This window comes from Colletotrichum navitas, assembly GCF_030913465.1.
Source record: "Colletotrichum navitas strain CBS 125086 chromosome Unknown LY79scaffold_9, whole genome shotgun sequence".
Lineage (NCBI taxonomy): Eukaryota > Fungi > Ascomycota > Sordariomycetes > Glomerellales > Glomerellaceae > Colletotrichum > Colletotrichum navitas.
This window is the reverse complement of record NW_026850555.1, coordinates 645532-666822: the sequence shown is the minus strand read 5'-3', so window position 1 is coordinate 666822 and position 21291 is coordinate 645532. Positions and strand designations below refer to the sequence as shown.

General features: G+C 54.0%; 5 protein-coding genes across 5 annotated transcripts; 3 read left to right on the top strand and 2 right to left on the bottom strand.

Annotated features, from left to right (window-relative positions):
- The first annotated feature begins 833 nt into the window (after positions 1–833).
- Positions 834–1675, top strand: LY79DRAFT_408424 (uncharacterized protein). The gene has a single exon (XM_060553068.1). It carries the CDS (start codon positions 1052–1054, stop codon positions 1520–1522), a length of 471 nt encoding a protein of 156 aa, XP_060418034.1. The 5' UTR covers positions 834–1051; the 3' UTR covers positions 1523–1675.
- A 4040-nt stretch (positions 1676–5715) lies between these two features.
- On the top strand, positions 5716–7590 carry LY79DRAFT_508238 (uncharacterized protein; the record flags this gene model as incomplete). Its single annotated transcript, XM_060553914.1, has 4 exons — positions 5716–6444; positions 6722–6902; positions 7150–7506; positions 7562–7590. 4 exons carry the CDS (start codon positions 5716–5718, stop codon positions 7588–7590), a joined length of 1296 nt encoding a protein of 431 aa, XP_060418033.1.
- Positions 7591–12213: 4623 nt separating this feature from the next.
- LY79DRAFT_666936 (AAR2 protein) lies at positions 12214–13752 on the top strand (the record flags this gene model as incomplete). Its single annotated transcript, XM_060563300.1, has 1 exon — positions 12214–13752. The coding sequence occupies one exon, from the start codon at positions 12214–12216 to the stop codon at positions 13750–13752; it is 1539 nt and encodes a 512-aa protein (XP_060418032.1).
- Positions 13753–14902: 1150 nt separating this feature from the next.
- LY79DRAFT_542532 (P-loop containing nucleoside triphosphate hydrolase protein) lies at positions 14903–18188 on the bottom strand. Its single transcript, XM_060557011.1, has 7 exons — positions 17781–18188; positions 17448–17554; positions 16424–17392; positions 16265–16372; positions 15697–15825; positions 15481–15642; positions 14903–15396 (listed from the first exon to the last, which is right to left on the bottom strand). Exons 1-7 carry the CDS (start codon positions 17915–17917, stop codon positions 15377–15379), a joined length of 1632 nt encoding a protein of 543 aa, XP_060418031.1. The 5' UTR covers positions 17918–18188; the 3' UTR covers positions 14903–15376.
- Positions 18189–18362: 174 nt separating this feature from the next.
- LY79DRAFT_542529 (phosphomethylpyrimidine kinase) lies at positions 18363–21057 on the bottom strand. Its single transcript, XM_060557010.1, has 11 exons — positions 20832–21057; positions 20594–20775; positions 20460–20542; positions 20020–20404; positions 19812–19971; positions 19614–19764; positions 19499–19564; positions 19343–19451; positions 19078–19293; positions 18942–19021; positions 18363–18893 (listed from the first exon to the last, which is right to left on the bottom strand). Exons 1-11 carry the CDS (start codon positions 20882–20884, stop codon positions 18855–18857), a joined length of 1524 nt encoding a protein of 507 aa, XP_060418030.1. The 5' UTR covers positions 20885–21057; the 3' UTR covers positions 18363–18854.
- Positions 21058–21291: the final 234 nt, after the last annotated feature.

The window sequence follows — 21291 nt, the reverse complement described above, 5'->3', positions numbered from 1 at the left end:
ACGAATCCTAGAATCCCCCTGTCCACTGGCCCCTCCTCCCCTCCCTGGTCGTCTTCGCCCGCCCTAGTTGTCTACCTAGTTGCTCGGTTCGTGAAATCTCACGATGCCTGCCTCGCCGTTCGGTTCTCTCGGGCGTCATCGACTGCACAGAAACCTTGTCTTCGGCGCCTTACAACAGTAATTCACACTAGCAACCACACATTCTCTCTCTCTTTCTCCCCGTCTTACACTTTGTGGACAACCACGCTGGCCCGCCCCAGGGGTATGTATGTAATGTACCTTACGACGAATATCGCAACACATAATAGCAGCTTCCACATTCGCCTGTCTCACATGCGCCTATCTATTCCTTTCTCTTGGCTTACCGTTTTCTGTTCCCGGTCTTCCTTGCATCGCTGCTTCATGGAAATGGAGGCCAGGTGGATGCCATCTCCTACGGACGGTATCCATAGCCTCCCTCCTGACCAAGGCATACACTGCCCAGCGTCCTATTCGTCGATATTTCTTACGCTTCCAGCTTACGTAGCGGCGGTTGCTCTCGGAGTCCATTGCCAAGGACCCCATACAGGCGCACAGCACACACACCACAATGCCAGCAAGACAGGGGGAAATTAACCCACGGTGCCGTTCCCTCAGCTGCTCCGCGGCATCCCGGCCCTGGACCTTGCCCACCCGCCATGATCTCCTACTCAGCATTCGTACAACCATCGCCGCCGACCAGTTGCTGTCGCCTGCTCGGTAACCAGGCACACCCTCCCTCGATGCCAACCTCACCGCGCTCAATTCCGCGGCACGGCCATCAGTCTCCTATTCCGGCACTAACTCCTTTCCTCTGTCTGCCTTAGTTCATGTACGTGCCGTGCCTACGGCTACCCAAGCTACTTCCCTGCAGCAAGGACTCCAGGTTTCCTATGCAAGACCCCAGGCTCAGCAGCAGTCGGCTTGCCCCCTTTGTGCCGTGTGTGATCAAGGCCTCCTGGAGTACCAGCAGACATTCGAGTCGATATACGGAGTAACCCCAGCAGCATCTTCTCGTACCTGCCCATACGACATGGGGCAAAAGAGTTCGAACCCAGGCGCGCAAGGCAATGAAATTGCTCAATCATCAGGATCAAGGCCAGCAACGTGTCCGATGCCTAAAATCCGCTGTCCAGATGGGATGCCACGCATCCGGAAGTACAGCAGGAATGGCACCGGCACCACCAACAAGTGGCCGTGCAGCACAATCAAGTTCGGCACGTCGTCGTGTCCATGCCTGTCTTTCTCCTGCGGACAACATACGTATCTGGGTGTGCATGCGAGCGTCCGCCAGTCAGATGGCCCTTGCCGCGCCCTCCGTTGGGCATCCCACACCCCCTCGCCGCCACGAGTATGGATTCCTACCAGCCGGGAACCTCGACCGCAAAAAGCCCAAAGGCTGAGCAGGGAACATGGGTTCTTGAGGATGGGATGGGGCCATCGTCACTGTTCCGAGTTCTCTGCTTTGTCGGCACAACTCTCATTCATCCCCGCTGTCTTCTAGCCATGAAATCCGTGTCGGAAAATAGCATACCTACCTAGTGCACACAGCAATGCCTACCGCTGCTAGGGTCAGGTCCGAGGGGTTTTTTATCGGCCCCCATCTGACGCGCCTCTTATCCTCCCCCCCTGTGATCGTTTTTGGAGTGGTTGGATCACCATGGAATGGGAGGGGCGGTCTCAACTATCATTCCATTCGATGACTAGACATTCTAAATACCGGATGCCGGATACCCATCGCGTCACGAGATCCTAGAAACATCTTGGATCACTCACAGGACACTAGACACAGTGATTTCTGACTGCAGTAACATGTTGGACATAATCGCTCTCTCCTTTGTTTGGTCGTTGTGCAAGTGGCCCCCCCTGCCCACGAGTCAAGAGTAAGCGGATCCGTTCGTCCCGAGCAGCTGCAACAGCCATCGGAATCCCGATCTCTGGGCTTAGAGACGGAAGCGAGGACCTAGGAAAAGAAGCTTTTTCGTGTTTTCAGGCTGAAGGGTTTTCCCAAATCTGCCGTCGGAAACGGCCGCAGTCGGCAACATACGAGTTCTTATTGTTCGTGAGTTTCATGACCCCATCCAACCTGCTCTTGACGATGCGCTTCGGGAAAGACAGAGAGACAGATATCATTTTGGGGAGTCACGTAAGACATTCTTCTTCCAACTCACACCCTTATACATGCCATGCCCCATATTATGCTTGTTGCCGATTCCCGGCTCAACAACAATAACAACAACAACAACAACAACAACAACAACAATAATAATAATATCGTTATCATTGAGTAGCATATGCTTTCAGGATGCAATGGGCAGTGGCCGTATGTTGTAGAAACAGGCAAGCTTCACTTGGTCTCTGGGTGATAGAATCAACCTGAGACGCGACGCGGCAGCCATTCTCGTCGGTGTGATCTAGGGTCATTTGAGCAAAGGAGGAGAACGCTAGATCTAGGCCACTTGGTCATTTCATTGATTCGTACGTTTCATCCTATGCGTCGTCGAGCCTTGCGGAACGTCCAATTGGGAATGGGATGTAAAGAGAGCAAAGAAAAGAGAAGTTGCTGACCAAGAACATGATATGCATCTCAAAGAGTTGGAGACGCCGATAAGGTACATGTGCAGAGGCACGGCACAGCCAGGAGGCATCAAGTTATCCTATCAAGCCACCGCAGTTTTAGCTAGCCCCGGCATCCAGCGAGGGGCGTCGCCAAGCTAGGAGATCCTCAGCTAGCATGTTTAGCTCGAAGAGTGAGGTACCGTCCGGAGTAAATGGTTTAGCTTGGAGCACACATCATCATCATCATCGTTCATTCGAGCATCCAGTAGCCGTGCAGCATAGCAGCATCCAGTCAGTCAGTCAGTGCGCACCTGCACCTGCCACCCAGATTCTGCCATCTGCCAGCTGGCGTTGCTCGTGCTGCTCCTTCTTGTCCGATACACGAGCCGATGGGTACGTACCGAGTTGAGGGAGGACCGGGAAGGGGACCAGAAAAAAGAAGAGAAAAAAAAAAAGCGGGAAAGAAGATACTTGGCCACCTGCCTGCCCTGTGCTTCGATGTCGACGCTCCTCAGCCCACCCAGGTCCCATCCCGACGTACGATGTACATCGTATATCTCACACCCCCTGGAAGGCGAATCCAGGAATCTAAATCTCACCCCCAGCTCAGTGCTCTGTGCTCAGCAGCCAACAACCCTGTGCAGACTTTCGGGGAAGGCACCCAATTCGTACATGCCGCCTGTCTCTTTTGAGGGCATTCCCTACCTTCAAACCTCCACACCAAGGATTGATATACGTATCGCCGTTTTCACAGGGCAATGAGTGGATCCACATGACTTTTGCACTTGTCTCACAGGGCGAATCTTTCTCTTCCGTCACTATCAATCTACACACCCCAGGGACGAGGGACGACAACGAAAGACGACGACTGCTAGAACAAGGTGCATTGGCCACGGAGGTACGTGCCTGCGATCAGTCTCCCTCCCACTCCCCACGCCTCACACCTTCAGTATACTTGATGGGAAGGATAGGGGAGAAGAGAGAAAGCGGAAGAGAAAGAGAGGAAAATGGAGAAGAGGGTACAGGGCCGTCAGTAACGAAGAGCAACGTCTTCTTGGGCTGTTTTCCAGCCTTCGATCCGTACCTCTACATAGTATCTGTAATAAATCACCAACCACTCACTGTTCTCACTCCCCCCCCGGAACACGTCGTCTGTCCGCCACTCACAATCCAGGCGGACTAATCCTCTGGGAAGGGTGGTTTTTTTTTTTACGTTCTATCCCCCCCCCCCCCCCCCCCCCCCTTCTCCCTTGGGCCAATTGTCCACCTACAGACAGCAACCGCATCCGTCCAGCCGTCCGTCCATCTCTTGAATCTCACCCTTCACCCTTCATCCTTTCACCCTCTCTTCCGTGCCCACTTCACCTCAGTCGTCGCGTCTCCACCAGCTGCAATCAGCCCTCGCGCTGACCCTGTCACTCAGGTGTGGTCCATTATTTCCTCGAGGGCCTACCCCATTCTGTCTTTCCCTCTTCCGTCGCAAGTATTAAATTCGTCTTTCTCCCGGGAACGGCGCTAAGATCGAACTCCCCCTCGTCATTAACCTTCATTGGGTTTACCCCCTTACCCCCTTCCCTTTCCCTCACTTGCCTCACCGAGCAGAGCGAGAAAGAGCGAAAGACGAGGCAGGAGAAATTCAACAAGACAGAAGGGGAAAGAAAACAAAAAAAAGAGGGCCTTTGGCTCTTTCATCCATCCTCCTCCACCATCCGCGCTACTTCAACTAGCACCACGGGAAAACTCGCTGCCCAAACTACTACGCACGCACATGCTCTTGCCTTTCTCAAAGTAGCAGCATCAGCAGCATCAGCAGCAGCAGCACGTACCTCACGTAGCCGTCGTCGTCGAGTCCAAGTCCAACCTCAAGTCCAAAGTCGACTTCGGCATACAGTCTGCACAGAAAAATCCACCCTCCACACACCCACACCTTGCCATCGAGTACCCAGGCTAAGGCCAACCACGCCCCCTACCACACGCACGCACAAGCACCAGCGCCCACCATCCACCTCAGCTACACCTAACATCAAGGCTACTTGACCACCGCCAGCCAGTCCACACGCGCACATTGCTTTGCTGTACCAGCACCTTCTTACCGGTCTGCCGCACATCTACGCATCACTCGCAACCCACCACCACATACTACGCGCGCACATCATCTCTCCAGACTGCAGTACTTTGCGTTGTGGATTCTTCTGCGCTGCACCTGCATCCCCCAAGCCGCATCAGACAATAATCAGTCGCTTCCTTGGGAATCATATCTGCCAGCTTGTCGAACTCAGGTCCCGACCTCAGATCAGGCCAGATTCCGACAGACGCAAAAAAAAAAAAAAGGACTAAGACACACCCTGCGCTATACGCAAAGAGGAACGCTTCGACGTCCCATCCTCCTCTATCTGCTCTCCACCCTCCTCCCTTCCTTCTTCTCCTCTCGCCGTGTGTACCTGGTCCTACACCTACGGTACTGTTCGCCGCCTCGGATCCCTGAACCCATACCACCACACCCAGCTCGTGGACGTGCCGCGCCCCCCCCCCCGCCCTATCTCCGATCCTGACGCTAAGAGACCGCTCGGCCAAAACTCAAGCGGAGAGCCCAGCCCATCCATTACCTACTTAGCGCACTATTTTAGTGTCGCGCTCCCCAGGCATTGCCGTCAACCTCTCCTCAGCCAAAGCGAGAAAGAGAGTCAAGAAAGAGAGAGAGCAAAAGAGGCGTCCGCTCCGTGATCTGGCAAAGACAACGCTATCCTTGCCACTTCCAGAGATCTTCGCTCAGGGCCGGTGACTAGCGACTTTGTTGTCATCACATCCCCATTTAACCATAAACCCGAGCCCTTGGGTGGTCCACGCTATCTTGGCCGCCATCTTTATACACCATCGTCGCGCCGCCTCAAGTCTCACTTTACTCCCCAAGTTCACTCGTCGTCCACTACTACTCCTTCTTTCCATTCTTCAAGTACAAGCCCGCTCTCGCTACTTGAGAGACCGCGTCTCGAGCCAACTCATCAACCACTCTTGAATCCGGAAGAAGAAAAAAGAAAGGCATCGCCTCCCACGAACCTGCGAACCCATCGTTGGCTTGAGAACTAAGGACTCTCCGGCCATTCTTTGCAACCCCAGAACGTTCCGCTGAACTGTAGCATGTTCGTGGTCCCAACGCAACACCAGTTCGTTGACAACCACGCATCACTGCTCTCTTCAAGCTCTCCACAGCTTGGAGGTTCCCGCCCTGAAGCCGCTGCCATCAGCTCGCTTCTCACCTCCCTCAGCACCTCTATGGAACGCAGTGCTACCGAGTACTCGCAGTCAGGTTTGCCTTCGCCTTACCCAAGCAACTGCGGCGACACTCGTTCTGAAGGTTCATCTGCAGATCACGCATCTGCTGCGCAATACGCGACCCAGCAGGAGGTCCGCTCTAGCAACTACTCCACCTCGGCGACTCCCACCTCGGAGTACAGCGTCTACCCGCCCTCTGCGCGGTCAGGCTCTTTTCCTGAACACATTCAGCGATCATACCATCCAGCTAGCAACCACAACGGAAGCAGCGGAGGCATGGCGCAACAAGCAAGCAGTCCGTCTTTGCCCCCGCAGGATGGACGTAACCATCAGGTCCCGATGCCCAAGTCTGACCACGATGTACCCATAGATCCGTCCATAGCGGCGCCGAGTCCGACCTACGCATACGGCCAGCACTCTCCCTACGGCCCGCCTCCGGGAGATATGTCGCATTCCTACCAGCACCCTGCCTATGCGCAACCCCGACCCGACTGGACCGGCTACGGTCAACACAGCGCCGGTCCTCTGACTCCCGCCAGTCACGTCTTCCCCCCGACGCCGAGTTCTGCCCCTCCCCAGGGACGTCCTAATCAGGTAAGTGAAGCTAGCAGGTGATGTGTTTCCGGGTGTGCTGGTGCGTCAAGGCGTTTTGTGTGACGCTGGCAGGTTCATCCTTCCTACCGAGGCCAGAAACAACAAGCTTCCCCAATAATCTTGATGTCCTTTACGGAGAGCTGGAAGGGGAATCAAGAGGCAGTGCCAGCCATTGTCAATAATGCGCCATTGACGACGCGGGCCCAGAGACTAGCATGCGCGCGTACTTTCATCCTGGGGCAGAATCAGTGTACTAACGTAACAGTTTGGCAACCAGGTATACTCTTTCGTTCCGATCCCTGGTGCCCAGCAGCACAAGCGACCCCGTCGACGTTACGAGGAAATTGAGCGCATGTACAAGTGTGGTTGGAATGGCTGCGAGAAGGCTTACGGCACGCTGAACCACCTCAATGCTCATGTCACCATGCAGTCCCATGGACAGAAGAGAACACCTGAAGGTACGTCTTGTGCGAATTCCGAGAATCCCAATCCATCTTAGTCGCGTCAATGCTCTTCTCTTTGGCGTAGCTTTGATTGTGTTTAGTGTTTCAAGTAGCACACTGCACAAGCGGCTCCAGTCCTGCACGAACATGGTCTAGGTTCTGTTGGCCTAACCCCATGGTCATGGATTAGCCTACATGCGCGGAACGAGGCACCGAAGTCAGTATGAAAGCAGAGTTTTGAGACTGACACTTTGCCCCACAGAGTTCAAGGAGATCCGCAAGGAGTGGAAGCAGCGCAAGAAGGAAGAAGAAGCACAGCGAAAGGCTGAGGACGAACGTCAGCGTCAGGCTGCTGCCGCCGCTGCCGCCGCTGCCCAGAACGGCTCAGGCGATCCCCAGTCTGGAGCTGACGGCTCATCGTCAGCATCCGCGTATGCCAGTGGTCGCCAGGTTCAGTTACCGCCAATTGGATACCAACCTTCGCAGTACCCTGCGCCTCCTTCTGCTGGAGGGGTTGCACAGCAACCTCTTCCCGAGTACAATAGCTCTCACATGTACTCGGCCAACTACCAACCTCAGTCACCTTATGGGCAGCCGAACCAGAGCATGTACAGCTCACGTGAGTTGAAGACTCCAGGAACTTGCTGAACTCGGCAAGCTAACTGTATAGGCAGATAACGGCGCTCAGACGTCTAGCCACTGAAGCATGCTGACCCACGATCGGAAAGGACCCATCCGTAATCGATGGAAGGGGGAAAGGAATTGTACATTACCGGGTATCCTTCCGCACGACGACAGCCGCTCATCCGCACATGTTCATACCACGAACTTTCAACTTGGTCTCCTTCGGTTATTAGACGCGCGGCAAAATTCTGGTTTACGAAGCGATCCGCCTATATCATGGCTTCCGGATTCCCACGTTTCGATTGCGTACACGCACAGCATGGTTTCGATGCGGCACTTGACCATTTTCATCTGACGTCTCGGACATAATCGAGGCTTGTTCATTGGCGTCGCGTCACGACGCGATGCCCTTTTTCTCCGGTTCTCTCTTCTCCACATAAGATGATGCATTGGGCAAATGGCTTTTCCTAGGACCGGTGTAGTATGTGCATTTACGAGGATAGTTGAGGGCAGTCATGATTCGACGAATGGGTTGGCGATTCGCCTTGGTTGTTCCATTGGGGTTCCATCTTGGAGACGCGCTCAAGGCTCGTTCATCTCGACCCAACGACACCACGCATCCGACAGGCGGAGCAGCGCATATCGACTCGCGATACTGTTGGCGCTGGCAATGTCAGGGATGGGGGACGAATCAGCATCTCTGGGAGCCGACGCTTTTGGGTCATGACAACATCCTTTGCAGACGACACGTTTTCCCTATCTCGAATCGGGTCCCTCGAAGGAGGCCGTGCACTTCACGGATGGCGACAAGGATTTTTTTCCGGAAAATGGGGACTCTGTTTTTTCTATTTCTTCTTGCTAGAGGGCGAGGGCACAGGATTGGCAGGGACGGACCTTTGGAGTGGCGCCGAAATACCTACACATATATGGACGTTTAGGGCGTCGACATGTTGCGTGTGATAGTTGAGGATGGCTGGTTTTTAGTATTGTCGTGTTTCTGGTTTCTGGTGGGTAGTTGCGGAAAAGGAAATTCAAAAAGATTTCAGCAACGTATAACCAAACCCCCTTCAGGCCGTGTCAAATTCGAGGATGCTGAGAGAAACTACGTTGCGCGAAGTTATATTGCTTTGGAGAAGCATCCCTTCGCGGTCAGGCGCCTACTGGGGAGAAGAAAGAAAAGCAGCAAAGGTTGAGTTGGGTAGCCAAATCAAGTCGTACGGGGCTTGGACGAACACCGTGTGTAGTGAGTGAGGCCAAGGCCGGTGGCATGAGGCGGGAAAAAGAAAGATGAAGGAGACAGGCGGTTACCCGCTGAAGAACCGGCATGGTAGACCTGGTGACACCATTCCATTGCGAGCTTAACTCAGCGTCTCCGTCGCATGCCGTTTGTGTATGCGCGTGTGTGCTGGCGAGTGTTAGCGGTGGAGGCGTTAGTTTCTTAGGTGCATTAGGTTGGCGGGCTCTTAGCCGGAGGACATGGATGGGGAGGCAGGGTTGTTTTTATTTTATTTTCTTTGCCCCCCTGTAGGATTCTGTTGTAGCTAGTGTCTACAGGCTACTTATTGCTGCTTCATTTGTATTGGTATGGCAGTTTATGTTTGTCACTTGCAGTATCCATGCCCCTATTGCCCTTTGAATTGGTATGTGGGTATACACTTTTGGGCTTGAAGTGTATGCAGAGCAAGTGGAGGGGGTAAGTGGGTGAATGATGGATGCTTTAGAGAGAGAGAGAGAGAGAGCGCAGGGGAAGAAGGGAGAAGGGTATGTTAGAGAAAAAGGATCTTTGTGTGACTGATGCTATGCAAGCAGCTAGTATCAGCGGTGTGTGCTTGTGAGAATGGTGATAGTGTGCACATATTCGTATGTGAAAGAAAAGTGCCGGGGGAGGGGGTGAAAGCATGTGTGCGTGCGTATATTTGGTTTGTGTGATGCTGGTTCAGGTTGATTGTTGTGGTATCCTGTATGCGGATGGCTGCAGGTAAGCAGCGTGGCACGCTTGGATTGAAGAATCAATTGCCGTGTGTGCGTGTGTGTGTGTGGGTGTAGGTGGGGGGGGAGGAGGAGGGGTTCTAGTACTTCTATTGTTTCCTTGGTTGTATGTCTATTTAATAACTAAGGCGATATTAATATCCAACACCCGCCGTCACCCATTTCTAAAGTTGGATGGACAAAGTTTGAAGTCGAGAGAAGGTGGTGGTGATGGGGGGTGGGATACCATACGGGCTTCAGCCGAGGATTAGCTGGGGGAGGGGGTAACGGCGGGCCCTGCTACGGATGTTGTTCGCAATCGAGTTTCTCGCGATAAGGTTTGAGCGCTTCGGGTCCCAGGGGCTCGGGTACACAAGGTTTGAGGACTGAGAAGGAGTCGGTGAGCGGCCGGCGAGGCCAATTGCAGAGGGACATGAACTCGTGACGTCTTTTTCTTGGTTGGTCCGAGGGCGGCAGTAGCCCTCGGGGGACACAACCTTAAAGAAGAGAAGAAGAAGAAAAGGCGACGGCGAGGTCCCCAGGTGGTACCCTTGGCAGTAGGGCAGGTGATATGTGCTTATGTATCGAAGTTTGTCAACCGAAACGGGGGAAGAGAGGGAAGGCAGGCGAGGTCAAAAACATAGTTTGTTTTTGGGTTCCGAATAGCCGCCTTGGAGACCTTGCGCGGGCGCGTGTATGTGTGTGTGTGTGTGTGTGTGTGTAAAAGGCGGGGGGGGGGGGGGGGGGGGGGGGGGTGGTTTCTTTTTTTTTTCTTGACTAGTAGGACCAGATGGCCGGGTCTTTGGTGCGTCCAAGGTCCTGCTACCTTGCTAGTCTCGGACAGGATAGGAAAAGGCGGGAGTTAGGCTTCTTATTTTTGTCAGCTGTCGAAATTTCCATTTAATGATATCTTGATTCATTCTTTTTTCCGGCATCCTTGACGATTAAGGGCGGACCAGGAGGGGAGGGGAAGGGGGGCCAAAAGAGAGCACTCGCCGCAGCGCGGGTTCCTAGACCGGTCCGTATCTCCTTACCGTAATCATCTATGATACACCATACACAGATGGACTAGCAGTGCAGATCCCGAGACGATGGCACTGGGGGGAGGGGGGACGAAGTAACCGGGGGGTGCAGTCCAGGGTGTGTGTGGGTGGGAGGAAAAGAAGCGTGGAAATGCATCATTTCTTGTTTGCCTAATCCTTGATGTCGATGATTTACTAGCGCACCTGCTAGCTTGCTGCGTTTAAACCACATTCGTACGGCGGCACACTTAGGCTTTCGGCCCCCAATTGCAACGTCGCTCTTTTCCCGCCTGGTGGGGAGCGGGGGCTGCGTCGTGTTGGACCCCGTGTTCCGTTACGGAAAATGATGCAGGGTGTACGGAGCGGAACGACATGGTTTTGGACGGAACGGAACGGACGCAACTGACAGGCAGGCGGACGGTGTGCATTTCGGGGTGTCTCGTTTGGATGGAGGACTATGTTTTATGGAACGGCAGGCACCGGACGTCTAGCAACGCCCAAGCCAGCCTTGATTCATCAAATCGTTTCATATTGTTTTCTTCTTCGGAATATTTCGCAATTCACCTTTGCTGTCTTTTTTTTTTATCAGGACATCGGTCAGGTGGCGTGTTTGTCTACGTGTTAGAAGCCGGGTCCTGGCCGCTTGGAAGGGTGCTAGTGCAGTGGAATGTCGTGATACAGAGGCAAGGTCCGCTGGAAAAGACACGGTTTCAGCGCCTGAGCCCCCTGGGTATCTCTGGCGACTGCCTCTCCATTCCACTAAATTCGTTCATTCGGCTACTGGTGCCGCATCCCCCCCCCCTTTCCCCTTCCACACCAACTCTCATGACAGGCCACCTATGACGTAGCTTAGAGTCCTCAAACCTGGAATATGGCCGGTCACAGCAGCTAGCAAACGCGTGCTGCTTCCCCCCCCCCCCCTCCCCCAACTGCCACCACATTGTCTCGAACGGAACCGATCATCAACTCAAGAGGGGAAAGACGCAGACAGAGAGGGGTCTGGAACGAAGGAAGGCGAGGGTAGGCAGGTGCAGTGCCTGAAGACGGGGGAGATTGGCTGTCTGGAGGAAGGAACTCTTCGGCCGATAAGAGACGGGGATAGACGAACCGGAAAAAGGAAGGAAGGAACGAGTGATGATGACCGGTCCAGCCAGACAACAATAATACATCCTGGACGCTGCCGTCATCTTCTGGAATGCGTTCTACCATCTTCATCTTCCCTACCACTTCCCTTGGGCCTCTTCTCATATCCATCCATCATTCATTTAACTTGGTGTGTTGTCGCAGCTCGTACTTCCTCTTCTCCCTTATACCTCAGTTGCAACTCTTCCAGCTACCTAGGTAGTTATAAAGATTCTCAGAGGAACGAGAACGGCTTGCCTGAGGCCTAAGTCGCCTCAAAATCGGCAGGCAGCACCGACCTTGTTTATCATCGCTTTTCGCTCGTTCTTTCCCTGCTTTATCTTATCCTACACGCAAACCTCGTGGGACGAACAAGCCCTTGCCTCGTCTTCTTTACCTATCAAGGTTTTCTCTCTTCTTCTACTACCCTCTTCGTCACAACGTTGCTTCGCCAGCATATTCTGTTACAACCCGATTGATACCCCATAAGACTTAGTCTGCATATTCTCTTCGCTTCTTCTATTCTCCCGTCGGTTCTCGACTTCGGACAGCAGTGGGTCCTCTTCCCAGCATTCCCCCCCCTTAAAAAAATGATTTCCGGCGCCTCCATCGACACCCCCATCCGGCCCGCCCTCCTCAAAAACTCGGGCCTGCCAAAGTCCGACTCTTCCGTCTCCACCACGGCTCAATCCTGCAAATCCATCCGTGTCACCGGCGCCCATCCCCTCGGCTCCCTGCACATTCACCAACCCGTCGACTCGACTTCTCGGTCACAAGAAACAGCCATGAACCCACACACCATCCCCGACGATGATGAGCCCCCGCCCCTGGGGCTCATCGAGCCACACGACGCCGTCGCTACCCAGCGCGCGTCGCCTCAGCATGAGCACTCACTCGGCGGCGGCGACATCGTGCTGATCATGGACCTCCCCACTCACTTCACAGTTGGCTACGATTCCGTCTCTTTCACCGCCCGCGACTTCCTCGGCGTCAGAGACATCCCACCCGGTCCGCACTTCTTTTGGGTCTCGGAGACGGAGGCCAGCACCACGCGCTGCGGCTTCTGGGTCATCAGCTCAGCCGCGGAGAAGATCCATGTCATGCAGTGGGACAAGTTCAACGAGGTCATTGGTGAGCCCGCCAGCCAGGTCGAGGCTCGCTTTCAAAAGGATAAAATCCAAGACATCTACTCCAAGCTGGCACCCTACCAGTTCCGCGCCCTGAACGCAAACGTCAAGTCTGCCACCTCCGGCCCGTCTAGTCCGGAACCCGAGTTCGCAAGAAATATCAACATCTGGCAGCAGCTCACCAACGCCATCTCGGTCCCTCTTCTGAGCAGACTCACCACCCGCCAGCCGGGCAACTGGGCTGTGCACACATCAGACCGTGTAAGGGGTGCTCTGATGCTTCCCGCCGAGGTCGAGCTCGAAAAGCGGATGCCCAGCGCCGTCGCGACCACCGAACTGAACTTCACCTTCAGCCAGGGCGCAAAAACGTACGATGCGGAGAGTGTCGGCGCCGCACGCACCGAGCAGGCCGTCGATGCCACCGCGTACTTGCTGTCCACTGGTATCAGTGACGACGACGTTGTGGGTGAGCTGCAGTTTGCCTTCATCGTCGGAATGCATCTCGGAAACGAAGCCTGCGTCCAACAGTGGTGGCACATGCTGGTCTCGATCGTTCTGAAGGCCTATACCCTGCCCCTCAAACGGCCGGAGATGGTTCGATCCCTCCTACAGACAATCACAGCCCAGCTCGTCTATAACGAACGTTACCTTGATGGATCTGTTCTTGACTACGGCCCGTCATACTCTCGCGATCTTCGCATGGCTCTCATCGTGTACAAGCGACGCCTCAACGAAATACTTCTGGCACTCAACTCACTTGCCACCCCCGAACAGGCTGCCGTCGGCCAGGCATTCTCCGAACTCGAGACATGGGTCTGGAGGTTTGGATGGGACATCAGAGGCGACTACCTCCGAAAGGGCAAGAAGATGCTTGAGGATGGCGAAGAAGTGGAGTTGGAGATGGACGACCTTGAGGCCGAGGACGAACGGGGTGAGTTCGCTGCCACAGTGGTCGAGCTGGACGAGAGCGGAAAGCAGAAGGATCTTGTCTCATGGGATTAGGGCTCCGGGGTCAGGCGCTGGTTGGAAGCAAAGGAAAAGCGTCGCCGGCACTCGCAGTCGTGCGCCAGGAGCAGTATCAGTGACCCCTTCCTGACACCTCTGCCGCCTGTCGGAGTAAGGCCGCGCCGTTTCTCATCTCGAAGGACGTCCTTTGTAGATACAGTACGACCCAAATCTCGCAACTCAACTCTCATGCAGGTTGACTTTTGAGGAACTGGCATCGGATGTGAGGACGTGACATGGTCGTCCAGTATTGTTCACGGAGGTAACATGAGTTTTCTAGCGGGGAGTTTCGGATCCTTTCTTGGCTTCTCAGGCATCTTTTGGTCCGGCTTTGTTGATTTTCTCTTGGTTTTGCTACTTGACTTTTGTTTAGGGTTGAGGGTGCAACTCGGGTGTGAAAGCTCTGGTATGGCTGGCGCGTGAAGGGGAATGAAAGATGCGCATATGGCTTTACTGGTCCGGAAAGCTACACTCTGTACGAATGCAAATTTGGTTAGGAACCATAAAATTCATTGTTTGTTGTCCTGTTCAAGTGTTTTATGTGACCTTTACTTGATGTGAAGTCTTGTTGATCCCATACACGATGGTAACGGGTTCCATTGTGAGATTTGTTCTCTGTTTTGGTCAGCACAGAGGTGAAATTGCGACGCTCCTTGGGCTGTGAACATATTTCATGGTTATAGGGTCTCTTTCTCTAAACTGTCTAGCAAATTTCCTCCAGAGCTCAAAGTAGCACTTGAGTACAATGTGGTTCATGCTTGTGGCGCTCCTATCTCCTTGCTAGGAGTCGGTTACCAGACGCACTGCCTCTTCTTAAGAGGCAACTTTGGGGGGGCATACTATCACGAAACCCAAAGACACAACCGTCGCTCTTCAAAGCGACATTCGAGACGGTCGACGACTGATTCAGGGACCATGGTGAGCGAAGCATGGCCCGGGCTGGACCATCCATCTTAGCCAGAGTGTTGTGATACACGACGAAGAGGATATATACTGAGTGTCATTGTCTGACCGGAGGCAACAACTCACCATACCTCCCTCCTGGTTGGCATCTATGAGTAGTTAGAAGAGGGATTTGTCACATGTCTGGCCAAAGCTTAAACTATTATCAAATAATCGCATGGTACGGGAGACATCACATCAAAAATGCAATAACATCGTAAGGTAATTGGCCTATTACTACCGCCACCCTCGACAGGGCAGTGCCTGGTATACACAGTCATCTATCAAATGCCGTCATCGCCTGTCGAGTAAGTAACTGGACCCAACGGTCTCTCTAATGCTGTCCCCGACACCATTCATCGTGTCGTCCTCGTTTCCCCCTAAACTTTTGTTGAGCCTGTTCCACGTTTGGCCATGCCTGAGAAAATATTGCGCACAGTCCCAAATCCGATATGGGTAGATAGGAAAAACACAAGGGAAAAAGAAAAAAGAAAAAAAAAAGAGAGTCGTGGAAAAATACCAGACTGGAAGAATATACCGTATCGGTGGATCCCGGGCGCGTCGAATCTAAACCCTTCTGTCTACGTGAACGCCGATTTTGCATGATGAATTGCGCAAATTGCCGCCTCATGGATGATGAACAACCTCGCCGTTTGGAGTGGTCCAAATGGCAGGTTTCTTACCAGCGTCGGGCACCACCTAGAGGGGCATTGTTAGAGTTGTTGTCTACAAGGGGAGTCCGTTAGCGTAAACACCACTAAGACTTTTGAGGGGAAAACGTACGGCCACCACCGCCGCCACGGCCACCACCACGGCCACGGCCCCAGCCACCATAGCGGCCACCGCCGCCACCGCCGCCGTAGCGGGTCATCTCAGCGAGACGAGGATCAATCTCCTGCTTAGCTTCCCTGAGGACATTGACAAGATCCCGAGCCTGCTTGGAGTCTGTGACAAAGTCAGCGCTATGAAATGTGAGGCAATAGGGAGGGGGAAACTGACTGTCCGTGGTGAAGAAGGTAACGGCAGTACCCATTGCACCAGCACGACCAGTACGGCCGATACGATGAATATAATCCTCCGAGTTGTTGGGGTAGTCGTAGTTCAGCACGTGAGTAATGTTACGAACATCTTGAATGGGTTAGCATGACGCCTCACAGTGTGTATAGCAACGTTCCAGCATGGAACCAGGTATGTTTGATAATCATATCGGGCCGTCTTTCACTCCGTCGAAGACAGGGCAGTCCGTCTGCGTCAAATGCCATCCTGGAAAGTTCAGTGTACCGGGTCCTCGGGCTTGGGGAATCTTGGGGACAGCTTGATCGAATCAAGATTTGCCACATCCACGCTTGTACCATTGGCATATGGGAGGCACAAGAGTGGAATAGCGAGTATAGCAAGCCAACGGCTACACACCAGACCAAGACTCCACACAGGAGCAGAGAGAACCAAGGAAACACGAATGCATCAGGCAAGAGTGCGCAATCAAGAGAGCCCCTAGACATAAGAGTAAAGCACAGCACGAGGCTGCTGGAAGTTGCCATGTAGGTTGGGGGAATGCGATACTCACCAATACCACGCGACGCGACGTCGGTAGCGACCATGATAGGGCTCTTGCCCGTCTTGAACTGGTCCAAGACCCAATCACGCTCGTTTTGCTGCTTGTCACCGTGGATGGCTAAAGGGACGTTAGCTTGGGGCCAGGGAGTACGGGGACAGGTAGACATACAAAGCGCGGGCCATCCGTCCTGGCGAAGGAACCGGGTGATCTCGTCAGCGACACGCTTGGTGCCGACAAAGATGAGAACTTTGTTCTCCTTGTTGTCCATCATCTTCTCAAGGTGCTTGATCATGCGATCACGCTTCTCACTTTCGTTGACAACCTCGACGATTTGGGTAATACGATGGTTGGCAGCCAGCTCCATGGAGCCGATGTTGACCTGGATGAAGTCGGTAAGGAAGTCGGACGCAAGGGCGCGGACCTCCTTAGGCCAAGTGGCAGACCACATGAGGGTCTGACGATCAGGGCGAATCTGGCCAATGATCTTGCGAATTTGGGGCTCGAAACCCATGTCCAGCATACGATCAGCCTCGTCGAGAACCAAGTAAGTGACTCTACGCAGGTTGGTCTTGCCAGCCTCGAGCATGTCGATGAGACGTCCGGGGGTTGCGATGCAGACCTCGACACCGCGAGAGAGGTCACGGATCTGGGGACCCTTGGGGACACCACCGTAGACGCAGGTGTTGCGGATGCGGGAAGACTTGCCAAACTTGGAAATCTCCTGCTGAATCTGGACCGCGAGCTCACGGGTGGGTGCGAGGATCAGGACAATAGGGCCGTCGCCGGGAGCCAGCAGGGGCTGGGCGTTGATGTGAACAATGGCAGGCAGGCAGTAGGTCAGGGTCTTTCCGGAGCCCGTCTCGGCAATACCGACGACGTCACGACCGGACAGGGCCATGGGCCAGCCCTGGGACTGAATGGCGGTAGGGGCAGGGAAACCCTGCGCCTTGACCTCGTCCATGACATATCTGGGGAATCCAGCCTCGTCGAAGGTCTCAACGGGCTTGGGGACATCGTTGCCAGAGACGGCCATCTGGTGCTTGCGACGGAAGGATTCCACCTCAGCAGGGCTGCGGTTCGCGACCTCCTCGTGCTCCTTGTAGAAAGACTTCTCGAACTTGGGCATCGTGCTGGGATCTGTCTGATGGTTAGCTTGTTTGTTTTGACGCAACTGAAACAAGGAAATACTGACCCCATTCTTGAGTGCGAAGGCCGGCGCCGAGGTTGCTCATGCGGTCACCACCACCGCCGCCGAAACCACCGCCGTAGCCACCGCCACCACCGTAGCCGTTGCTGTCACTGGACTGTTAGTAAGATGATTCTTTAAGTGATAAACAGAAAGAATTACGACTTCGACAACGTCGAGGTTCGCGTCACGGTTGTACCGAGACGCGACGCTTCAGGTCCGTTACAGGCAACTGTGCCACCACCTTGATCCGTGGTGACAAGACAGGCAGAAGCAGACTTACGAAACCAACCGATGAAGGTCGGATGACGATCGATAAGGAATCAATGAAATGCTTACCCGTTGTAACCACCGCCGCCGTAGCCGCCATCGCGACCACCTCTGTCGCTGCGATCGCGACCACCGCCGTAGCCACCGCCGCCACCGCGACCGCCGCCACCGTATCCGCCGCCGCCGTAGCCGCCGCCGTAGGACATATTTCTAGGTGCTGAGAGTGCGCGAGTGCTTGATTGTCGTTGATTATCTTCGCTGAAGCGAAGTGTCAAAAGGCAGAAAGAAAGATCGTGGGGAGAAAACGCAGGAGGTAGAGTTCCTTTTTCTGGAGTAAACCGAAAAAGAAGACTGTTGTTGCGTTGGGGGAGGTTGAAGATGGGAATTTGTGTGATGGAGAAGAGAGGGATGCGGATGAGGGAAGGGAGAAAAAAAGAGCAGGAGGACCGAAGGTTTTGGGGAGCGCGAGGGAAGGCGGCGGCCCGGGGTGAATTTTTTTTGCCGGCCAAAACTTTTCAACACAGAGGCTGCCAGAGGACCCTGCAAAGGCGAAAAAGGTACGTACATTCTGCACGTTGGCCCGCTTCCGTCTTATCGGATAGATAAGGTAGTGGATATGACTCGCGATAAAGCACCTCTCCCTTCCTCAGCCTGCTGTTCAGGATTGGATCTCCAGAAAACCCTTCTCAGATTTTGCATCCGTTCTGCGAAACTATTGCTAAATGATTGGAGACCGTTTGGCCTCGGATGAGTCTCCGAGGGCAGGGGTGCCTCCCTCATTATGCAGGTTTTGACGTATTCAATGGCACGGCGGCATTAACACTTCGTCCTGTACGCCTGAACTGTCAAAGAAAATGGGGCACGGCCAGCTGCACCAGACAATGGAGGGAGCTCCTGCACCACTCAGCGTGACGATGCTTGAGTCGTTTGCTTTGGTTCTTTTCCAGAAGATTTATCTAGGTATTTATCTAAAGTTGGTATACGAGGCTGTGTGAGCGCCAGGATGACGACAACAAGATGCCTTGGCCGCTCAAGCCTGTCCGTCAGTTATCCAGACCCTTTGTCCACCGTCTTTGTTGAAAGTCCTTGCTGTGTTCTAGTACTCTATCGGAACTCTTGAGCAATCAATCCTATTGGGCTTCCTCATTGGTAAGGAAACATCTCCCAGAAGCCAATCTCCATCTGCATCACAGTTAGTGAATGTTGGGACTTGTACCGTGTGCAGCGTACCTTGGTTCCGTGGACGAAGATCTTGATAAGCCGCTCGATGCTCGACGGACTCTGTAGCACGGCATGCCTCTCGATCAACTCTGTTCCTCGGTCAGCAACCCTGCGCTTCGTCAATCACAAGCGGGACTCCACGAACCTGACCCAGTCTTGACGGCCCCGACGTAGTCATCAGCGACATAGTTCTCGATCCACTTCCAGTACGTGTTGTCATCGCGCTTCGTCTTAATGTCGCCGTGGAGCTGCTTGGCTACGGCACCGTACCCTAGAAGACAGGGAGCCAGTGCCATTTGAAGGGCAATCCAGTCTTCGCTCATTCCCACATCGAGAACGTAGCGTGTGTACGCCGTGCAAGCTGTGCTTGATTAGATCGTAGACTCGGCATCTACCAACAAATGACTAACCTTGATGCTCCTCGGTTGCCTCGATCTCGGGCACAGTAATGCCGAAGCCCTTACAGTAGTCAATGTGCAGGCTCATCTCACGATTGATGTGGTTGATGATAGTGGCGCCCTGACATGGTCAGTATGAAACCCAGCACAGCGCCATCTGATACTGACAGCCGCAATATCCGCGATGTTCTTCGCCTTGTACGACGCCAGGGCATTGGCTCTGGCAAAATGGACCTTTAAACATGTTAGAGAGATCTCTCCGGCTGGACTGCCAGAAACATACGAGGTAAAGGTAGTCTTGGATGAGGTACTGCTTGAAGGACTCCATAGGGAGCGTGCCGTCTCCCATGGCCATGACAAAGGGATGGTAAACGAAAGCCTTCCAGACGTCTCTGACATCGGATCGTGCGAGCATATACTCAATGAAACGTCCTCTGCTGTTAGTTAGCTCGTGGTAGTTCCAGGGATTCGGGGGCCGTACGGCGCGAACGGAAGTATTTGAACTGAGTGAAAGTGGTTCAAAGGCCCATGTCCCTTGCCGAAGCCCGGGGCCGTTTTGATCGCAGCCTCGATGTATCGGCAGGCTGACTTGGCTGCTTCAGGTACAGTAAGACCCTTGGCCAAATTAGAGGCGATAGCAGCTTTCGTATGTCAGCATATACTGCTCCTAGAGAAGAGCCATTACTCACAAGCCAGCGAGCAGCCAGTACCATGCGTGTTCATGGACATTTGGTACGGGCTCTGTATTTGCAGGAACTCCCCGTGTCCGTAAAGCACGTCAACAACGACAGCCTTCTCTCCCTCCGTCTCGGCTACAGTGAAATCCGCCTTGAACGGCATATGCCCGCCCTTAACCAGCACCCACTCAGGGCCAAGCGCTTGGACGGACCGTGCCATCTCTTCAAGGTCCTTGACGTTCCTGACTTCGACGGCCTTGTGACCAGAGTCCTCGAGAATGAGCTTCGCCTCTGGGATGTTGGGCGTGAGGACGGTGGTGAGCCTCAGCAGACCTTCTAACAGCTCCGCGACGGCCTCGCGGGGGAGGAGCTCGGCCCCGCTCGTTGCGATCATGACCTACCAACGTCAGGCGCCTATTTTCTACGCCGTCGGCAAATTAGGCAGTACATACCGGGTCCACGACCACCTTGGGTATCTTGTGCCTCTTGAGAGCCTCGACAACAGTCCCTATCGTTGCGGGAGAAGCCAGCATACCTGGATACGGTCAGCTATCGGGCTTCGCTTCCGCAGGCCTTCACAACCAACCCGTCTTGACAACATCGACTCCAATGTCGCCGACGCAGGCATTGATCTGCTTAACCAGAAACTCCTGCGGCACATGGTAGATATCGTGTACGCCAGTAGTGTCCTGCGCCGTCAAGGCAGTCGTGGCCGTCATGGCATAGCAGCCGTGCGCTGCAATCACCTTTTGGTCTGCCTCGAGGCCGCTGTAAAACCTATCAGCATCGAAACACGCAAGAGGTGCATTGAGACGGTGTCTCACGCCCCGCCTGAGCTGTCGGAGCCAGCAATGACAAGAACCCGTCCCTGAGGCATGTTGGGTGCTGTTGCAAAAATAGACCGACAAGGCAGTTGGATAGTCCTGGGCGGTATTTGAAGAAATTAAAGGCCACTTCTTCCGTTGTACAAGTGCTATTTCGGGCCGCGAAGCATCCTTCCGAATGGACAGGTCGGAGGGCGATTGACGTCGGATGGGCGGTTTTGTCGTTCTCAGATGTCATGTCACCACCCAAGGTGGGGGCGGGGCTCAGATTTTACTGCAAGGTGCACACTCAGCAGCTCCTTCCGATGTCCCGGTTCATTTCATGAGCAACAACATCACGTAAATAATCAGCCATATTTGGTATTTCGTCGTGGCAAACAGGTTACCGGCTCGTGTGCTTCACAGCCAGCTTATTCATAGGGGGGAACAAGTTACTTTTGAATTGCCTACCCTGCCGACG

What these genes read in the sequence shown, in the direction of transcription:
- LY79DRAFT_408424 (XM_060553068.1), top strand. Translation starts at nt 1,052, where the DNA reads ATGGGGCAAAAGAGTTCGAACCCAGGCGCGCAAGGCAATGAAATTGCT.
- LY79DRAFT_542532 (XM_060557011.1), bottom strand. Translation starts at nt 17,917, where the DNA reads ATGTCCTACGGCGGCGGCTACGGCGGCGGCGGATACGGTGGCGGCGGT. An exon ending in CCTTCGCACTCAAGAATGGG is followed by an intron (nt 17,393 to 17,447) that starts GTCAGTATTTCC and finishes ACCATCAGACAG; the next exon opens with ATCCCAGCACGATGCCCAAG. An exon ending in TACCTTCTTCACCACGGACA is followed by an intron (nt 15,643 to 15,696) that starts GTCAGTTTCCCC and finishes ACTTTGTCACAG; the next exon opens with ACTCCAAGCAGGCTCGGGAT.
- LY79DRAFT_542529 (XM_060557010.1), bottom strand. Translation starts at nt 20,884, where the DNA reads ATGCCTCAGGGACGGGTTCTTGTCATTGCTGGCTCCGACAGCTCAGGC. An exon ending in TACTGGCTGCTCGCTGGCTT is followed by an intron (nt 19,972 to 20,019) that starts GTGAGTAATGGC and finishes GACATACGAAAG; the next exon opens with CTGCTATCGCCTCTAATTTG. An exon ending in CAAATACTTCCGTTCGCGCC is followed by an intron (nt 19,765 to 19,811) that starts GTACGGCCCCCG and finishes AACTAACAGCAG; the next exon opens with AGGACGTTTCATTGAGTATA.